The sequence below is a fragment of the Gekko japonicus genome, unplaced genomic scaffold (assembly GCF_001447785.1).
Source record: "Gekko japonicus isolate JY-2015 unplaced genomic scaffold, Gekko_japonicus_V1.1 scaffold3861, whole genome shotgun sequence".
NCBI classification, from domain to species: domain Eukaryota; kingdom Metazoa; phylum Chordata; class Lepidosauria; order Squamata; family Gekkonidae; genus Gekko; species Gekko japonicus.
This window is the reverse complement of record NW_015166548.1, coordinates 88,336-103,417: the sequence shown is the minus strand read 5'-3', so window position 1 is coordinate 103,417 and position 15,082 is coordinate 88,336. Positions and strand designations below refer to the sequence as shown.

Sequence of the window (15,082 nt, the reverse complement as noted above, 5' to 3'; positions counted from 1 at the left end):
CAGAAGAAGAAGAAGAAGAAGAAGAAGAAGAGAGTGGATTTATACCCCGCCCTTCACTATCCAAAGGAGTCTCAGAGTGGCTTACAAACTCCTTTCTCTCCCCCTCTCCACAACAGACACCCTGGGAGGTAGATGGGGCTGAACTAGGAGTTCTCCAGCCAGCACTTGGAAACTTACACAACAAACAAAAATACAGCAGGGAATAACGAAAACCAGTAGGCAAAATATGTGCGCGTGTAAATGAAAATGTATTGACAATAATAAAGTCACAACTTTTCAGCATTCAGAGACAATATCAACATGGAGAGTGCGTACTGCATGTAAAAGTCCAAAATCCATATCAAAGCTAGCCATAACAGTCAACATGAAATAAAGTTGTTGGGAAACATGAAGTGTGTGTGTGATCCTTATCAATAAGATATGAATGTTCCTTCTTCTTTTCTTCCTTTAACAATAACATCGACTTGGAAATCATTTCGCAAAATGTGTCTTCAGAAGATAATGCAGGGACATAATATTCAGAGATTTCAACAAAGTTAGTTTCGAATCAAGTACTGAAGCTGGAGCAATATGCATGTTGCACTCTCTGGAGTCAGAAAGGGCTGCAGAAGTGAATGTAGGAAAACTGTGCATGCTACGGCTGGTTGGAAACATGGCATTCTCCCTTCCCCTCCCTGGTATAGGTATTCCCCCCCCCATCACATTTCAACAGTTCAACACTATGTCAAGGTAACAGTTACTTTTAAAAAAATTACTCAGATACAAAGAACAGATTAGCGTCTGATTCGATTTCTCTCAGCATGTGGGACTTCTTGGAGGGCATACGTGTTCTCCCCGCATGGCTTTCAAGCTCATTATGCGTGGGTTATGCAAATGAACTGCATTCAGTTCAACCGGCAGAAACATAACAATGATATGTACTTAAAAAAAATTCACTGGATACAATCGCTATGTCCTCAGTGGACCAACAACTATATAGATCTTAGGTAAAAAATGTGGGGGGGACTCTCAAGGTCTTGTGGGGGGCAAGTTATCCCCCCTCCATTATTTCCTTTACTAGAAATAAGGCCCGTTGTGGAAATAAATACAACGGGATCTAGAAAGAGGCTCTGGGAGAGTGCTCTGGCTTTGGGCAAACAGTGTCAGTCTGCTTTTAAAACATGAACCTGGGACCTGCACACCACCAGAATACAGCAGATTCCATATGCAACTGACATTCCAACTGCCTTGCGGGGGGGGAGTTTGAGGTGTGGAATGGAGTGAAGTCCAATCAGCTTCCATATGCAAAAGACCAGGTTGTCGCAGTAGTTGTGGTGTGGGCGGGACCCAGGCTTTGCCTTCTGATTGGTGGCGATATATGCTGAGGAGCAGTGCCATCAGCCATACACTAAGGGAGTGCATTTTAGAATTAGAACTTTGGCACCCACTATTCAATTATATATAAGGAGAGATTCCTTCCCTGAAAGACCCCATAGCCTCTCCCCTTTCTGTACTTCCTCCTCTCCTTCTCACCTATAAGCCAACCTGTGTTTATCTCCCCGCCCCCAATTCAGCTATCGTTCCTTCCCTCCCCCAGCAGCCTTTACCTGGGAAAACCAAGGCCCAGGTGGATGGTGTTGGCTTCCAGACCATGCCCAGCTGAGTGTTGGGGAACCCACAGGACTTGTGGGGAGGGGGTTACCTCATTTTCTTCCTTTATACCCTACCCTTTTCACAAGGCGTAATTTGGACCCCGTTCATCCAATCCTCACCCAACTTGGAAGGCAGGTAGAGGACAGTCAGCCAGGGATCCCTGGTGAGTTTGGTGTCTCTTGCTTGCACAGGATCCATTCGATACACTCCTGAACCGACTGAACCTGCGCCTGTCAAAACGACTGCCTGTCATTGACAGGCAGTCATTTTGACAGGCGCAGGTTCAGGAGTGTAAAGAACAGATCCTGGAGACAAAGGGGGGGCGGGAAACAACTCAAAAAGAATTCAGAACCAAAAGGTTAAGGAAATCAGGACACAGGGGCCCAATTTTTGTTGTTGTTGTTCAGTCGCACAGTCGAGTCCGACTCTTCGCAACCCCATGGACCAGATCACGCCAGGCCCTCCTATCTTCCGCCGTCCTCTGAAGTTTGCTCAGTTTCATGTTCGTTGCATCGATGACACTGTCCAACCATCTCATCCTTTGCCGTCCCCGTCTTCTTTGACCTTCAATCTTTCCCAGCATCAGGGTCTTCTCCATTGAGGGCTCCCTTCTCATTGGGCGGCCAAAGTATTTGAGCTTCAGTTTCATTATCTGGCCTTCCAGGGAACAGTCAGGGTTGATTTCTTTTAGGATGGACTGATTTGATCTCCTTGCAGTCCAAGGGACTCTCAAGAGTCTTCTCCAGCACCACAGTTCAAAAGAATCTATTCTTCGGCGCTCGGCCTTCCTTATAGTCCAACTCTCGCAGCCATACATGACTACTGGGAATAGCATTGCTTTGACCATGCAGACTTTTGTTGGCAGGGTGATGTCTCTACTTTTTATCATGCTGTTTTAAATTCAATAAAACCAAAAATAGGCCCAAGGAATAGCCTCGATTCAGAATGAAATTTTTGTATAGTTGGTAATATTTATGTTAAGTTTATACAGAGAACTACTGGGCCCTTATAATTCTGATTTCCTTAACCTTTTGGTTCTTAATTTAGAACAGATCCTGTGCAAGCTAGAGACATCAAACACACAGATGGCCCCCCCCCCAATGATCCTCTACATAATACTCTCCAAGTTCTGCCCCCCCATTGCTTTGAAGTAAACATTTAGATTGAGCGCAGACAGTTGGTCTGGAAATCTATCTGTTCACAAATCGCTAGGAACAGCTGGAAAGTTTGTGAAAAGTTTGTGCCAGCTGACCTGCCACGAACTTTACTTCACAAACCCTAAACTGGCCAAAATTCATCACGAACTTTCATCTGTGAGCCGGTTCGTGCCCATCCATATTCATTAGGTACTGCAGTCACTGCTATTTAGGACTGAAAATGTCCATATTTCAGAAATAACATTTATTTCATGGACGTGATCAGTCCAAGCAGAGCAGCGCTAAAATTTGGGCTGGTTTTTGTGTGTGTGTGTGATACTACTTTCCTCTTCATGGTGTGCATTTTGGCATCACTGGCCTTTTACTGCCCTCTAGTGTCCAGAAAGTTACAAAACCCCTAGTACTTCAAGAATTTGCAGGTAACTGTGTCGGCCCACGGAATCAATCCAAAAGCAAGTTGGATAATGAGTTGGACCTTGCAGATCTGACTCTCTAGAGCATATTAGCTTTCCTCTGGGGTAAAAAGCCTCCTCGTAATACTAGAAGCTCCTGTACACTTAGATGTGAATTTTACACAGTAATTGTATATGCGATGGGTTGGATCCTCTCCCGGCCCCCGTTGGGCACCGTGGCAGGGCAACCCCACGCTGGAGAACGGGATGGAGCAGCCCCCCTCCTCGACAAGCCTGGCACTCACCGGGAGAAGGGGGAGTGGAGAAGGAGGCGTGGCGAACCCCGGTGGGACGATGGCAGGCTGGCTGGAAAAGGCCACGCCTGCAAGGAGCGGAGGCCCCAACCTGGGCAGGCAGGGCAGAGCCTCCCGATGGCACTTGAGCGGCGGCTGGGGATGCGCTCGAGCCCGACCGTGGCCTGAGCAGTGAAAGCTCAGCGTGATGGCAGGCGCAGGAGGCAGCGCTGGGTGGCGAGCCGGCGGGGAGGATGCTGGCGGCCACAGGAGCTGTTCCCGGGGCAAGGCAGGAGGCCTCCTGGAAGGGGCGGAGCCACACAAGGCCGGGCTCCCGTCTTCCCTCTTGAAGGGAGGCGGGGCCAGAGGCCAGGGCAGTTCGGGAGGACGGGAGGAGCATAAAAGGGGCTGGGAGGGCCAAGGAGGAGGACGGCAGCCGTGAATAAAGGGAGGGGGGACTGGCTGTTCCGGAAGGGGGAAAGAAGGGTGAAGTAACCCATCCAAGCGTCCCCCTTGTGCTGAGGACCACTGGTATCCCACCCTCTGGAGTTTCCGTCCTTCCTCCCGAGCCGATACCCCCCAGGACTATAGGGCTGGCTAACACAGGCCTCATCTCCCTCCTACCCACTCCAGCCGTGAGGGCTGGCAGAGGGGCACGACTGTGGCAACGGCGACCAGAGGGCATCCCGTGGTGGCCGCCAGAAAGCGTGACAGATCCCAATGGAAAATTTCTGCTAATGGAAGGGAAAGGGATTTCTGTTGATTCACCATCCCCTGTACAGACCTTCGTCTCATGATGCTTCGGGGGGGGGGGGAATGTCCTGTTTAATTTCAGGAGTTGATGGGAAATGCTCTTAAAAGCGCCATCTTCTTGCTTCCTCTTACTCTTAATTGAAAGGTTTTTTTTTTAATTTCAGAACTCAGATCTTTCCTTGTAAAGAGCAATAACGTTTAGGCATTCGATAAAGATTTAAGGAGCAGATATTTGCAGTGGTTAGGGCGTGAGGTGCCAATCACACGGCTATCCTGCAGCGCGGCAAAGAAGCGGCGCAGCGCGATCACACCAGCAATCGCCAGGTGCCGCTTCCGTGGTAAAAGGGAATATTTTTTCCTCACCAAAAGGTGAGTATGCACATGATCGTTTGTGCGCATCCTGTGCAGACTTAGAAAAAAAAACCAAACAGGTTTGCAATGGGACTAGGACGGGACGCGATCAGACGCCCGCCCTTGCCCTGCGTTTTCCGGAAACTAGTACATCGTAACTACTAGCTTTTTACTCCGCATCTTCGGCATGAAGCCACGGGTTAGCCACTGGGTGCACTACACTTCCCAGATGTTGTGGTGTGATCGCACCCGGAAAATCCGCCCCTCATCCGTATCTTTAGCGCGGCAAATGCTCCGTGTGAACGGGGCCTATGTTTAGGTACGTTTATGTCTGTTGTGTGTGTTTAAAATAAAGAAAAATATTACTAGGTATCCATACCAGCAAAACACAATAATCAACCCTTCAGCCAGAATAGCTTGACAGGAAAAGGGAGAAGGAAGAATTTACAGGCACCCAGCCTGGGAAGGGGCTGTGGCTGAGTCCATCTGCTCGTCATGCAGAATGTCCCAGGTTCAATCCCCGGCATCTCCAGTTAAAGGATCAGATAGGAGATGATGTGAAAGGCCTCTGCTTGAAACCCCGGAGAGCTGCTGCCAGTCTGGGTAGACAAGACTGACACTGATGGACCAAAGGTCTGGTTCGATACATGGCAGTTTCATTCACTTTCCAAATTAATGGGATTTCCACCCTTGGGCATTTTATAGCACGGCATCCAGAAATGGGAAGATCTGTTCTTTCAAAGGGCGGAAAATTCAGGACAAGATCTGTGGCATACCAGCTTCCACACTTTGTCGTGCAAGAGAAATTACAGGGCTACGCGCAGTATAGATGAGGCAGAAAGGATGCACGAGAACTTGACTTTGCTTTGGACTGAGACCAGCGGAATGCTACTTAGGACTCAAGTGGGTAGCCACATTGGCACCTTTTGAGTTTGAGTCCACCAGCACCTTTAAGACCAACTATGGCCCCTGCCACATGACAGGGAAAAGACGGGGCGAAGTGCGGCTTTTAAAAGCCGCGCCAAAAAAGAAACGCCCCGGCGGGATCCCACGGATCCCGGTTGCTGCGCTCCGTTGCTCCCCGGCACGATCAGATGCTGGAGAGGATGACACTAGTTGGAGGGGGAGGCTGCCGTACTGCGCATGCTCGAGCATGCGCAGAGCGGCGGGGGGGCGGGGATGCGACGGCGGCAAGATGCGCCGCCGATCCCACGGCCAGGATGAAGCACCTCAACCGGATGAACCACCGAAGTAGGTGGTTCATCTTTGACGCGCTTCATCGGCGGAAGGGCCGGGTTGGAGGCGGGAGCGCGACGCCAGGTAGATGTTGCCGTGGGATCGCGCCCGTCTGATGCGCCTCCAATCCGGCCTGCTCCCGGCCCAAACTGCCTCGTATGAACGGGGCCAAAGTTGTTTGTTTGTTTTTAAATCCCCGGAGGGATCTTTTTTATTTTTGCAAAACTACAAAGACTACAAAGAAATAAAAGGGAAGGGACTACATCTAAGGAGAAAGAAAAGCAAACCACACTAATCTAAAACCCCAAGAGGAGGAGATCTCTTCACTGTTAGTTAAAATGTTAGTATTATTAGAGTTAATGTCACAATATACTTGTAGAGTTCTTGCTTATAACCAACCAACAAAGTTTTCTTTGGGATATAAACTTTCGTGCACAAGCACACCTCTTCCACGAAAGCTTATACCCAGAATAAGACTTTGTTGGTCTTAAAGGTGCCGCTGGGCTCAACCTTTGTTCTGCGGCTTAGGACTCTTATCGCAAAGGTCACAAACTAGCCTACGCAAAGGGGGAGGGATGTTTAAGCTTACCATTGCAGGGAGCAAGCCTGCAAACCCGTACAGCTTCCGGCTTCTCTCCATCACACTGCTCACCGGCGCGGCATAACACCTGCCTGGATTCGGTCCCTTCACCGCAGGTCACGGAACACTGCAGAGGAAAACAAGAAGACGCGCTGCTGGAGAATCCAAAAGGAGCAAGTGGCGGTCTGAGCCCTTGATCTGCATGGCCTCGAATGCCGAATGGGACTTCTGAACAAATTGGCTTCCTCCATCTAGGCCCGGGGTGGCCAAACTGTGGCTCGGGAGCCGCCTGTGGCTCTTTCACACATATAGTGCGGCAGGGCTCTTTTCGTAGAAAAAGCCCAGCAGGAACTCATTAGCATATTAGGCCACACCTCTGACAGCACAACTCATTGGCATATTAGGCCACACCCCCGTGGCACCAGAAGTGTGCTCATCCAGCCACATCCACCTTTTGCTTCTTATTCGGTTTACCTTGTTTGTTCCAGGGCTCTTTTTGTAGCAGGAACTCCTTTGCATGTTAGGCCACACACCCCTAATGTAGCCAATCCTAATGAGTTTCTGTTGTTGGGTGTGGCCTATTATGCTAATGAGTTCCTGATGGGCGTGGCCAACTTGGGAGCCAGCCGGAACTCCGTTCCTGTGTGTTCCTGCCCCAAAATAGCCCTGTTGTGTGGCTCCCGGCAGGCTCCCCTTCCTTCCTTCCTTCCTTCCTTCCTTCCTTCCTTCCTTCCTTCCTTCCTTCCTTCCTTCCTTCCCCCATCTACTTGCTCTCTTTGTTTCTCTCTCTCTCTTTACACCTCTCTCTTTCTCTGTTAGACAAATAGAGCCACAGAGGAACGCGGTGACGTGGAGCCAGAAATGGACGATGGCCGGGCTGTAGCTGACACAGGCCGCGCACCGAAGAGACCGCCAAAGCTGGAGGACCTGCCCTGCCCCTGGACACCGGAGATGGACGCCGACCCTAACCGCTCAGAGACCCTGTGGGGTCAGAGCGGTAAATAAATAAAATGTATAAATAAATAAAATAAATAAATATCAGTAGCAAGCAAGTAAATATCATTGGACAAATAACTATCATTATCAATATCTGTTTTTACTCCCTTTTGTTTTTATTTTGGGCAGTCTCATTTAAAGTTAATAAAAACCAAATCTGCGTATTTTTCAATTAAAAACATGTGTGTGATATTTGTTCATGTCTGCGGCTCTCAAACATCTCAAACATATGTACAGTAGGAGCGGCATCTTACCAGCTGCGCCCCGTGTGGACTCAGACTCGGCGTGGTGTGACCTAGTGCAGTGGCACCACTGAACAAGTCTCAAATTGCCCTTTACTGTTTTGAATCACCATCGATATTAACCACTCTTTACTGTTTTGTAGTGCCACCGATTTTAATGGATATACCTGTCATTTAATATGATGTATTTTGTTTTATTAGTTTTATGGGCGCTGCCCTGAGCCCGCCTTGGCGGGGAGGGCGGGGTAAAAGTCAAATCAATTGATCAATCAATCAATCAATCAATATGTGGCTCTTCTGTTAAGCAAGTTTGGCCACCCCTGATCTAAATTAATGGAAGGTAGGGGAAACATGCATCCAACCATGTACCTTTGAAGACGCTGGGACACTTAAGTGAGAAGAAGAAGAAGAAGAAGAAGAAGAAGAAGAAGAAGAAGAAGAAGAAGAAGAAGAAGAAGAAGAAGAAGAAGAAGAGGAGGAGGAGGAGGAGGAGGAGGAGGAGGAGGAGGAGGAAGAGGAGGACTCCCGCCCCTGGTGTCGGCCCCACGGGGTCGTGATGGGCTGCAGCCCCCCGGAGCTGGTGTGCCAGAAGGTCTACCAGGTCTCCATCTTCTCCCAGCTGGCCGGCTGCTCCCACCCGCCGGAGCAGAGGGCCCCCGGTCGGCAGCCCTTCAAGCGGGCCTGCCCGGAGCCCCAGCGGAGGGGGGGGACGCGGAGGGGGGCCGAGGGCGAGTGGGACGCCAAGCGAGGCCGCTGGGAAGGGGGGGAGGAGGAGGAGGAGATATTGGATTAATACCCCGCTCTTCACTACCCGAAGGAGTCTCAGAGCGGCTTACAATGAACCCCACCCCCCGAAAACACACTGCCAGTTCAAAAATGGGAAATCGAAAGTTGAAGATTCAGTGCTTACCGGACTCCAGGGCCAGGTTTTCCACTGGGCAGGGCACGGGGATCGGTTGCACGGCCGACGGCTCTCTGGCCGATCCCCTCTACAGTACTTGAAATGGACGGAGCGGTTCCCGCCATCGTGGAGCAGCTGGATGCAACGGACTGTTCGGATCTGATAACCGGAGGTCCCGCAGGTTTTGGTGCAGTGCTCCCACTCTTCCGATACCCAGCTGGGCGAGGGGGGAGGGAAAGGACAGCTGTGGAACTTTCAGGCAACATTAATTCATGCCAGAAACCCCGGCGCTAAAGATTGATTTCACCCAAGTGCACACGGATATTTCATGATGCGCGGACGGCGTTTCCCAGATGGAAAACGTCTGCCAACGGAACAGAAAATGGGAAATTTTTAATAATTTACAGCGAATGATTAAAAAAATGTGACAGAACAACAGAGACGAGTTCGTAGCAGAGACACAAGCTGGTTTTATCGGGAGAAAACGTGGCCCTGGAGGCTGGAGCTGGGTGGGGTGTTGAATTCTGGAAGTTATCCTACGTGCAGGTGGATCACGAATCTATCGCTCACATTGACTGCTGGCTCCTGCTCAAATTATTTAGCATGCACGGCAAGATGAGCAGTAGGCTTAGAACAGAGAAAAGGAAGTACTTCTTCACCCAAAGAGTGATTAACATGTGGAATTCACTGTCACAGGAAGTGGTAACGGCTACTGGCATAGACAGCTTCAAGAGGGGATTGGATAAACATATGGAGCAGAAGTCCATCAGTGGCTATTAGCCAAAACGTATAGATGGAACACTCGGTCCGGGGCAAGTGATGTTCTGTATTCTTGGTGCTTGGGGGGCCACGATGGAAAGGTGGTCTCCGGAATGTGATGCCATTTCAACATCTTGGTCAGAAGAAGCCGCTTGTCGAAACGGCGTCACATTCCGGAGACCACCGTCCCACCGTTATTGTTATCTTCTATCTTATGTAACTGGATTTACAGTTTGAATGTATCAGTATCACTTTTGTAATTTTCATATTTATAACATTATTGCTATCATTGTAGAAACATTGAGCGCACTTTACACAGTTCCTGTGGCTCTATCTTTTCATGTCCACAGTGCCTCTTACAGACCGATGCCTTGGGATGTTGCAGCCCTTTCTCCAAGGTCTGCATCAACTGAGTCAGGTTGCCTTCCACTTTGACCTTAGCTGACCCCACGAGGTGCTGTTTTTGAACACCCATGCAGCTAGCACCCGTGCGCTGTTGAACATTTGCAAATGCTTACAATGGCTGCGTGCATTCCTGAAGGTTGCACATCCTGCGGATGGGCTTGGGCTTTTTGCTGGCTTCACAGAAGCTACGGTGGACCATTTTGCTGTCGCTCTTCCTGCGGCACCCGTACTTGGTGTACTGGAAACCTGGAGAGAACCATCAGTGGCATTTGGGGAGAAAACAAAATGTACCGTTAAAAATGGGATGGCTCAAAAAGAGTAAGCACAGTGAGCATGTTTCACATTGATGACTCTCTATGATGGGGAGCAGAAAGTCCTCCTTGGAATACTGGTAGCCATGGAGAGGCACTTTTGGTCAGTCCTTAGATCTGATCATGTATACACAGCCTTTACACCAAGAGACCTTTGGTCTATCTGGACCACTCTAGTCTGGACTCCAAGACTTTGGGTAGGGGTCTCTCCCAGGCGTATCATCTGAGGAGCCTCTTTCTTTTTAGCTCCTTTCCGCACTTGGATCTCACCCCTGGGTTTATCAGAGTTCAACTCACGACACAATACCTTGCATTCATCCCTGGTTATAACAACATCCATTTATCCTGGGACAAGTGGGGCAAAACTGGGGTGACCTCAATGTAATGTGGAAACAAAAAATACTCCGAGATAATTACAGGGGTGAACTCACATGTGGTATGGAATGTAAGTTCGGGAACAGGATTGAACCAGGATTTAAGGTCTAGTGCGGAAAGGACCTTAGTCATCGGTACATCAGGATTGAACCTGGAATCTTTTGCAAGCAATTCCACAGCACTACTACTAAGCTACAACTTCCAGTTATTCCACCTACATCCCGATGTTCTTTAATCCAGATGCGACACTGGTTGTCTCTTAACCAGGGTTAAGAACGCTGGAGGTAGACATGTGGGTTGCGCACCCCTCCCCACTCAATTACCACTCATAGGCCCCTTTCTCTTAACCTTTCCCCTGCTGACCTTGACCATGGTAAATTTGGCATCGGATTGGCGTAGGCGGTAACCATGGTTAAACGTCAACCAAGGTTACCTCTTAAACAGGATTTTGAGTTGAGTTTGAAGCTTCTCTGGAAACCTGTTGGACATTAATGTTGTTTTTAAGAAAGAGCCAGCATGCATTCGCTTTAGAAATGAAACCAGAGATACGTACCTGGAGTGATGTGGGGTTTAAATCACACGTTCAAGCTGTATACATGTTGAACCTAACATGATCATTACTCAACACATGTATAAAGAAATTTGCAAAGAGGGCTTTTCTAACTTTACCAATAGAAACAGAGAAACACAAAGAGTGTGTGTGTGCGTGCTAAATGCAGTCAAGTCACTTCCGGCTTATGGTGACCTTATGGATTAATGGTCTCCCATACGTCCTATTGTGGCACTGCTGAGAGAATAATTATTTAATTTCCATCATTTGATTTGAGTTTTGATATTTGTTGTTGTTGTTCAGTCGCACAGTCGAGACCGACTCTTCGCAATCCCATGGACCATGTCACGCCAGGCCCTCCTGTCCTCCTGGCCTAGTGGTTTCCCCAGGTTTCTTCAGTTAAAGCCTGAATTTTGCAATGAGTAGCTCATGACCTGAGCCACAGTCAGCTCCAGGTCTGTTTTTTTAAAATTGACTGTATAGAGCTTCTCCATCTTTGACTACAAATGACACAATCAGTCTGATTTCGGTGTTGCCCATCTGGTGATGTCCCTGGGTAAAGCCGCCTCTTAGGGTGTTGGAAGAGGGTGTTCGCTATGACCAGCGTGTTCTCTTGACAAAACTCTGTTAGCCTTTGCCCGGCTTCATTTTGTTCTCCAAGGCCAAACTTGTCCGTTATTCCAGTTACCTTTTGACTTCCTACTCTAGCGTTCCAGTTATAAGTTTCAATATTAGAGATCGATAAGTGTTTGATACGCTTTAAGTTGGAGTACGTATTAAGCCTGTGCTGACAGACAAGGAGTAAACATTCTTTCCTTATCTAATTCTTTGGCTGGAATAGCGGTCTGGCTGTCTGAATGAACTTTGGATGCATCACTAATGAGATAAGGGAGGATGGGTTCGGAGAGGAATGTGTTTGCTTAGTCTTACTTCTAGTGTAAGGTCCATGTGCTTTAACTATGTTTTGATACAAGGTTCCAAACAGTCTGGGTAGAGGGGTGACTCTTACTTCTTGCTTGGGTATGAAGAAGAAGAAGAGAAGAAGAAGAGATTGGATTTATACCCCGCCCTTCACTACCCGAAGGAGCCTCAGAGCGGCTTACAAACTCCTTTCCCTTCCCCTCCCCTCCCCACCACAGACACCCTGTGAGGTAGAAGAAGAAGAAGAAGAGATTGGATTCATACCCCACCCTTCACTACCCGAAGGAGCCTCAGAGCGGCTTCCAAACTCCTTTCCCTTCCCCTCCCCACAACAGACACCCTATGAGGTAGGTGGGGCTGAGAGAGCTCTTTCCAGAACTGCCCTTTTTCAAGAACAGCTGTGCCAGAACTACGGCTTGCCCAAGGTCATCCAGCAGCTGCAAGCGAAGGAGTGGGGAATCAAACCTGGTTCTCCCAGATTAGAGTCCACACACTTAACCACTACACCAAACTGGTTCTTGGTTAAAGCCAAATAAGGTCTCTTTGTTCTGTGTCAAGCAAACAATTCAGGTACAATGTAGCCGCACCCCTTTTTGAAACTGACCAATGAATGTCTGTCCAGTGACTCCAGTGTTCTCTTAAGGGGACCAAAGCATGATAGCTTCAGTTGGTATTTTTATCGTCTATGGAGAGTTCAGACTTACACCAAACCCTCTGTGTGTGAGTGCATGCACATGCATGCCTGAACGCACACGCACACCCACAAACAGAGTCACAACAACCTTGTCGTAAGGCTTGCCCAGCACACACCCACATTATGACTTGCCTCCTCCACAAGGCTTGGAGCACGGGGACCACGTCTTCAAAGCCCACTCGAAAGTGTCCAGCTCCTCCTGCAGGACGTTGTTGCTATTGACGTTGGGCACGGAGTCCTCGTGGATGATGTACTTGTAAGTCAGGCTGGACTGCGTGTCGTTGTCCTGAGGGATGATCTGAAGAAGGAGAAGCAGAAAAGTTGATGCTGCTACAGAAAAACAGGCAGGTACGTTTCCTGATGGGAAGAGCGCAGGGCCAGAAGAAGGAGGAGGAGGAGGAGGAGAAAGAATTGGCTTTTATACTCTGCTTTTAACTTCCCTCCTTCTCTTCACAAGAGACACCTTGTGAGGTAGGTGGGACTGAGAGGGTTCTGAGAGAACTGTGATTGGCCCAAGGTCACCCCCCTGGCTTCATGTGGAGGAGGAGGAGGAGGAGGAGAAGAAGAAGAAGAAGAAAGAATTGGTTTTTATTCTCTACTTTTGACTTCCCTTCTTCTCTTCACAAGAGACACCTTGTGAGGTAGGTGGGACTGAGAGGGCTCTGAGAGAACTGTGATTGGCCCAAGGTCACCCCCCTGGCTTCATGTGGAGGAGGAGGAGAAGAAGAAGAAAGAATTGGTTTTTATTCTCTACTTTTGACTTCCCTTCTTCTCTTCACAAGAGACACCTTGTGAGGTAGGTGGGACTGAGAGGGCTCTGAGAGAACTGTGATTGGCCCAAGGTCACCCACCTGGCTTCATGTGGAGGAGGAGGAAGAAGAAGTGTTGGATTTATACCCCATCCTTCACTTGAAATCTCAGAGCGGCTTACAATCTCCTCCCCTTCCCCTTCCCCTCCCCACAACAGACACCCTGTGAGGTAGGTGGGGCTGAGAGAGTTCTGAGACAACTGCTCTTGAGAGAACAGCTCTGAGAGGGCTGTGACTGAAACGAGGTCACCCAGCTGGCTGCCCGCGAAGGAGTGGGGAATCAAACCCGGTTCTCCAGATTAGAGTCCGCCGCTCCTAACCACTACATCAAACTGACTGAATGAAAGATGGAGGAAGGGAGAACCATAAGAAAATAAGAACATACGAAAATAAGCCCTCCTGGATCAGAGCAGGAGAATCTCCCCAAACAGTGAAGGCCTCGAGACTTACCAGGACAACAACTGCATCCTGCAGGGGGCCATCGGTGTGAAGCGTTTCCATGTCGTCTTCTGCGTGGTACTCCCATTCGATGCCCATGTCGATGAAGGTGCGAGAGTCGGATCCCTCCCCTTTGCTGTTCAGAATGTAGTGGCCTGTTGCCTGGTTCTTAACGGCTAAAAAGGAGGTGGGGGGGGAGAGCCACGATTCGTCTTATTAACAAGCAGAGCCATTCCCTCCCCACACAAATCCAATACACATGAATGCATGAAGCTGCCTTGCACGGAATGGTTGATCACAAGCTAAACATGAGCCTGCAGAGCGATGTGACTGCGAAGAAAGCTAGTGCAGTCCTAGGATGCATTAACGGAAGCATTGTGTCCAGATCACGGGGGGTGGTAGTTCCACTCTATTCTGCTATGGTCAGGCCTCACCTGGAGTACGGTGTCCAGTTTTGGGCACCACATTTTAGGAAGGATGTCGACATGCTCGAGCATGTCCAGAAGAGGGCAACAAGGATGGTGAGAGGGTTGGAATCCAAGTCTTATGAGAAAAGGCTGAAAGAGTTGGGTATGTTTAGCCTGGGAAAGAGAAGGCTTAGAGGGGACATGACTGCAGTCTTCAAGTATTTGAAGGGCTGTCATGTAGAAGATGGAGCGGATCTATTCTCTCTTGCTCAGGATTGCAAGACTAGATCTAATGGGTGGAAATTACAAGGGAGTCGTTACCGGCTAAATATCAGGAGAAACTTCCTAACTCTAAGAGTGGAACAGACTGCCTCGGGAGGTGGTGGATGCTCCTTCACTGGACGTTTTCAAGCGGAGGCTGGATGACCATCTTTCGGGGATGTTGTAGGGCTGTCTTTCGGCTATGCTCCTGTGGAGTGCAGGGGGTCAGACTAGATGGGAACTAGAAGGTCCCTTCCAATTCGAACATTCTATGATTCTATGAATCACACCTTTTGGTCCATCAAAGTCAGAGTTGTCTACTCAGACTGGCAGTGGCTCTCCAAGGTCTCAGGCTAAGGTCTTCCACATCACCTCCTACCTGATCCTTTGAACTGGAGGTGCCAGGGATTGAACCTTTTCCCCAATAGCAATCTTTGAATATTTGGCAGGGTGGGACATAATGTTTGTTTCAAGAGTATATAAAGAGGAGGATAGGCCAGTGATTAATAACAAGCATCTATAGAAAGCATTTTCAAGCATTCAGATTTTGGGAACTATTACAACAAGCCTGCACGGTAGGCTCATATTATGTCCCCGTATTGTGGATGCAAGGGAAAGA

The 15,082-nt window shown here is 48.9% G+C and overlaps 1 protein-coding gene across 1 annotated transcript in view; it reads right to left on the bottom strand.

Moving 5' to 3' along the window:
* The window catches only part of ADAMTS3 (ADAM metallopeptidase with thrombospondin type 1 motif 3), a 102,844-nt gene that overhangs the window by 5,437 nt on the left and 82,325 nt on the right, over positions 1-15,082 (bottom strand). Inside the window, exons 14-18 of the mRNA XM_015412345.1 lie at positions 13,808-13,971; positions 12,681-12,846; positions 9,811-9,943; positions 8,543-8,750; positions 6,404-6,521 (exon numbers count right to left, since the gene is read on the bottom strand). Of these exons, the coding sequence (XP_015267831.1) occupies positions 6,404-6,521; positions 8,543-8,750; positions 9,811-9,943; positions 12,681-12,846; positions 13,808-13,971 (789 nt within the window). The remainder of the gene's footprint in view (positions 1-6,403; positions 6,522-8,542; positions 8,751-9,810; positions 9,944-12,680; positions 12,847-13,807; positions 13,972-15,082) is intronic.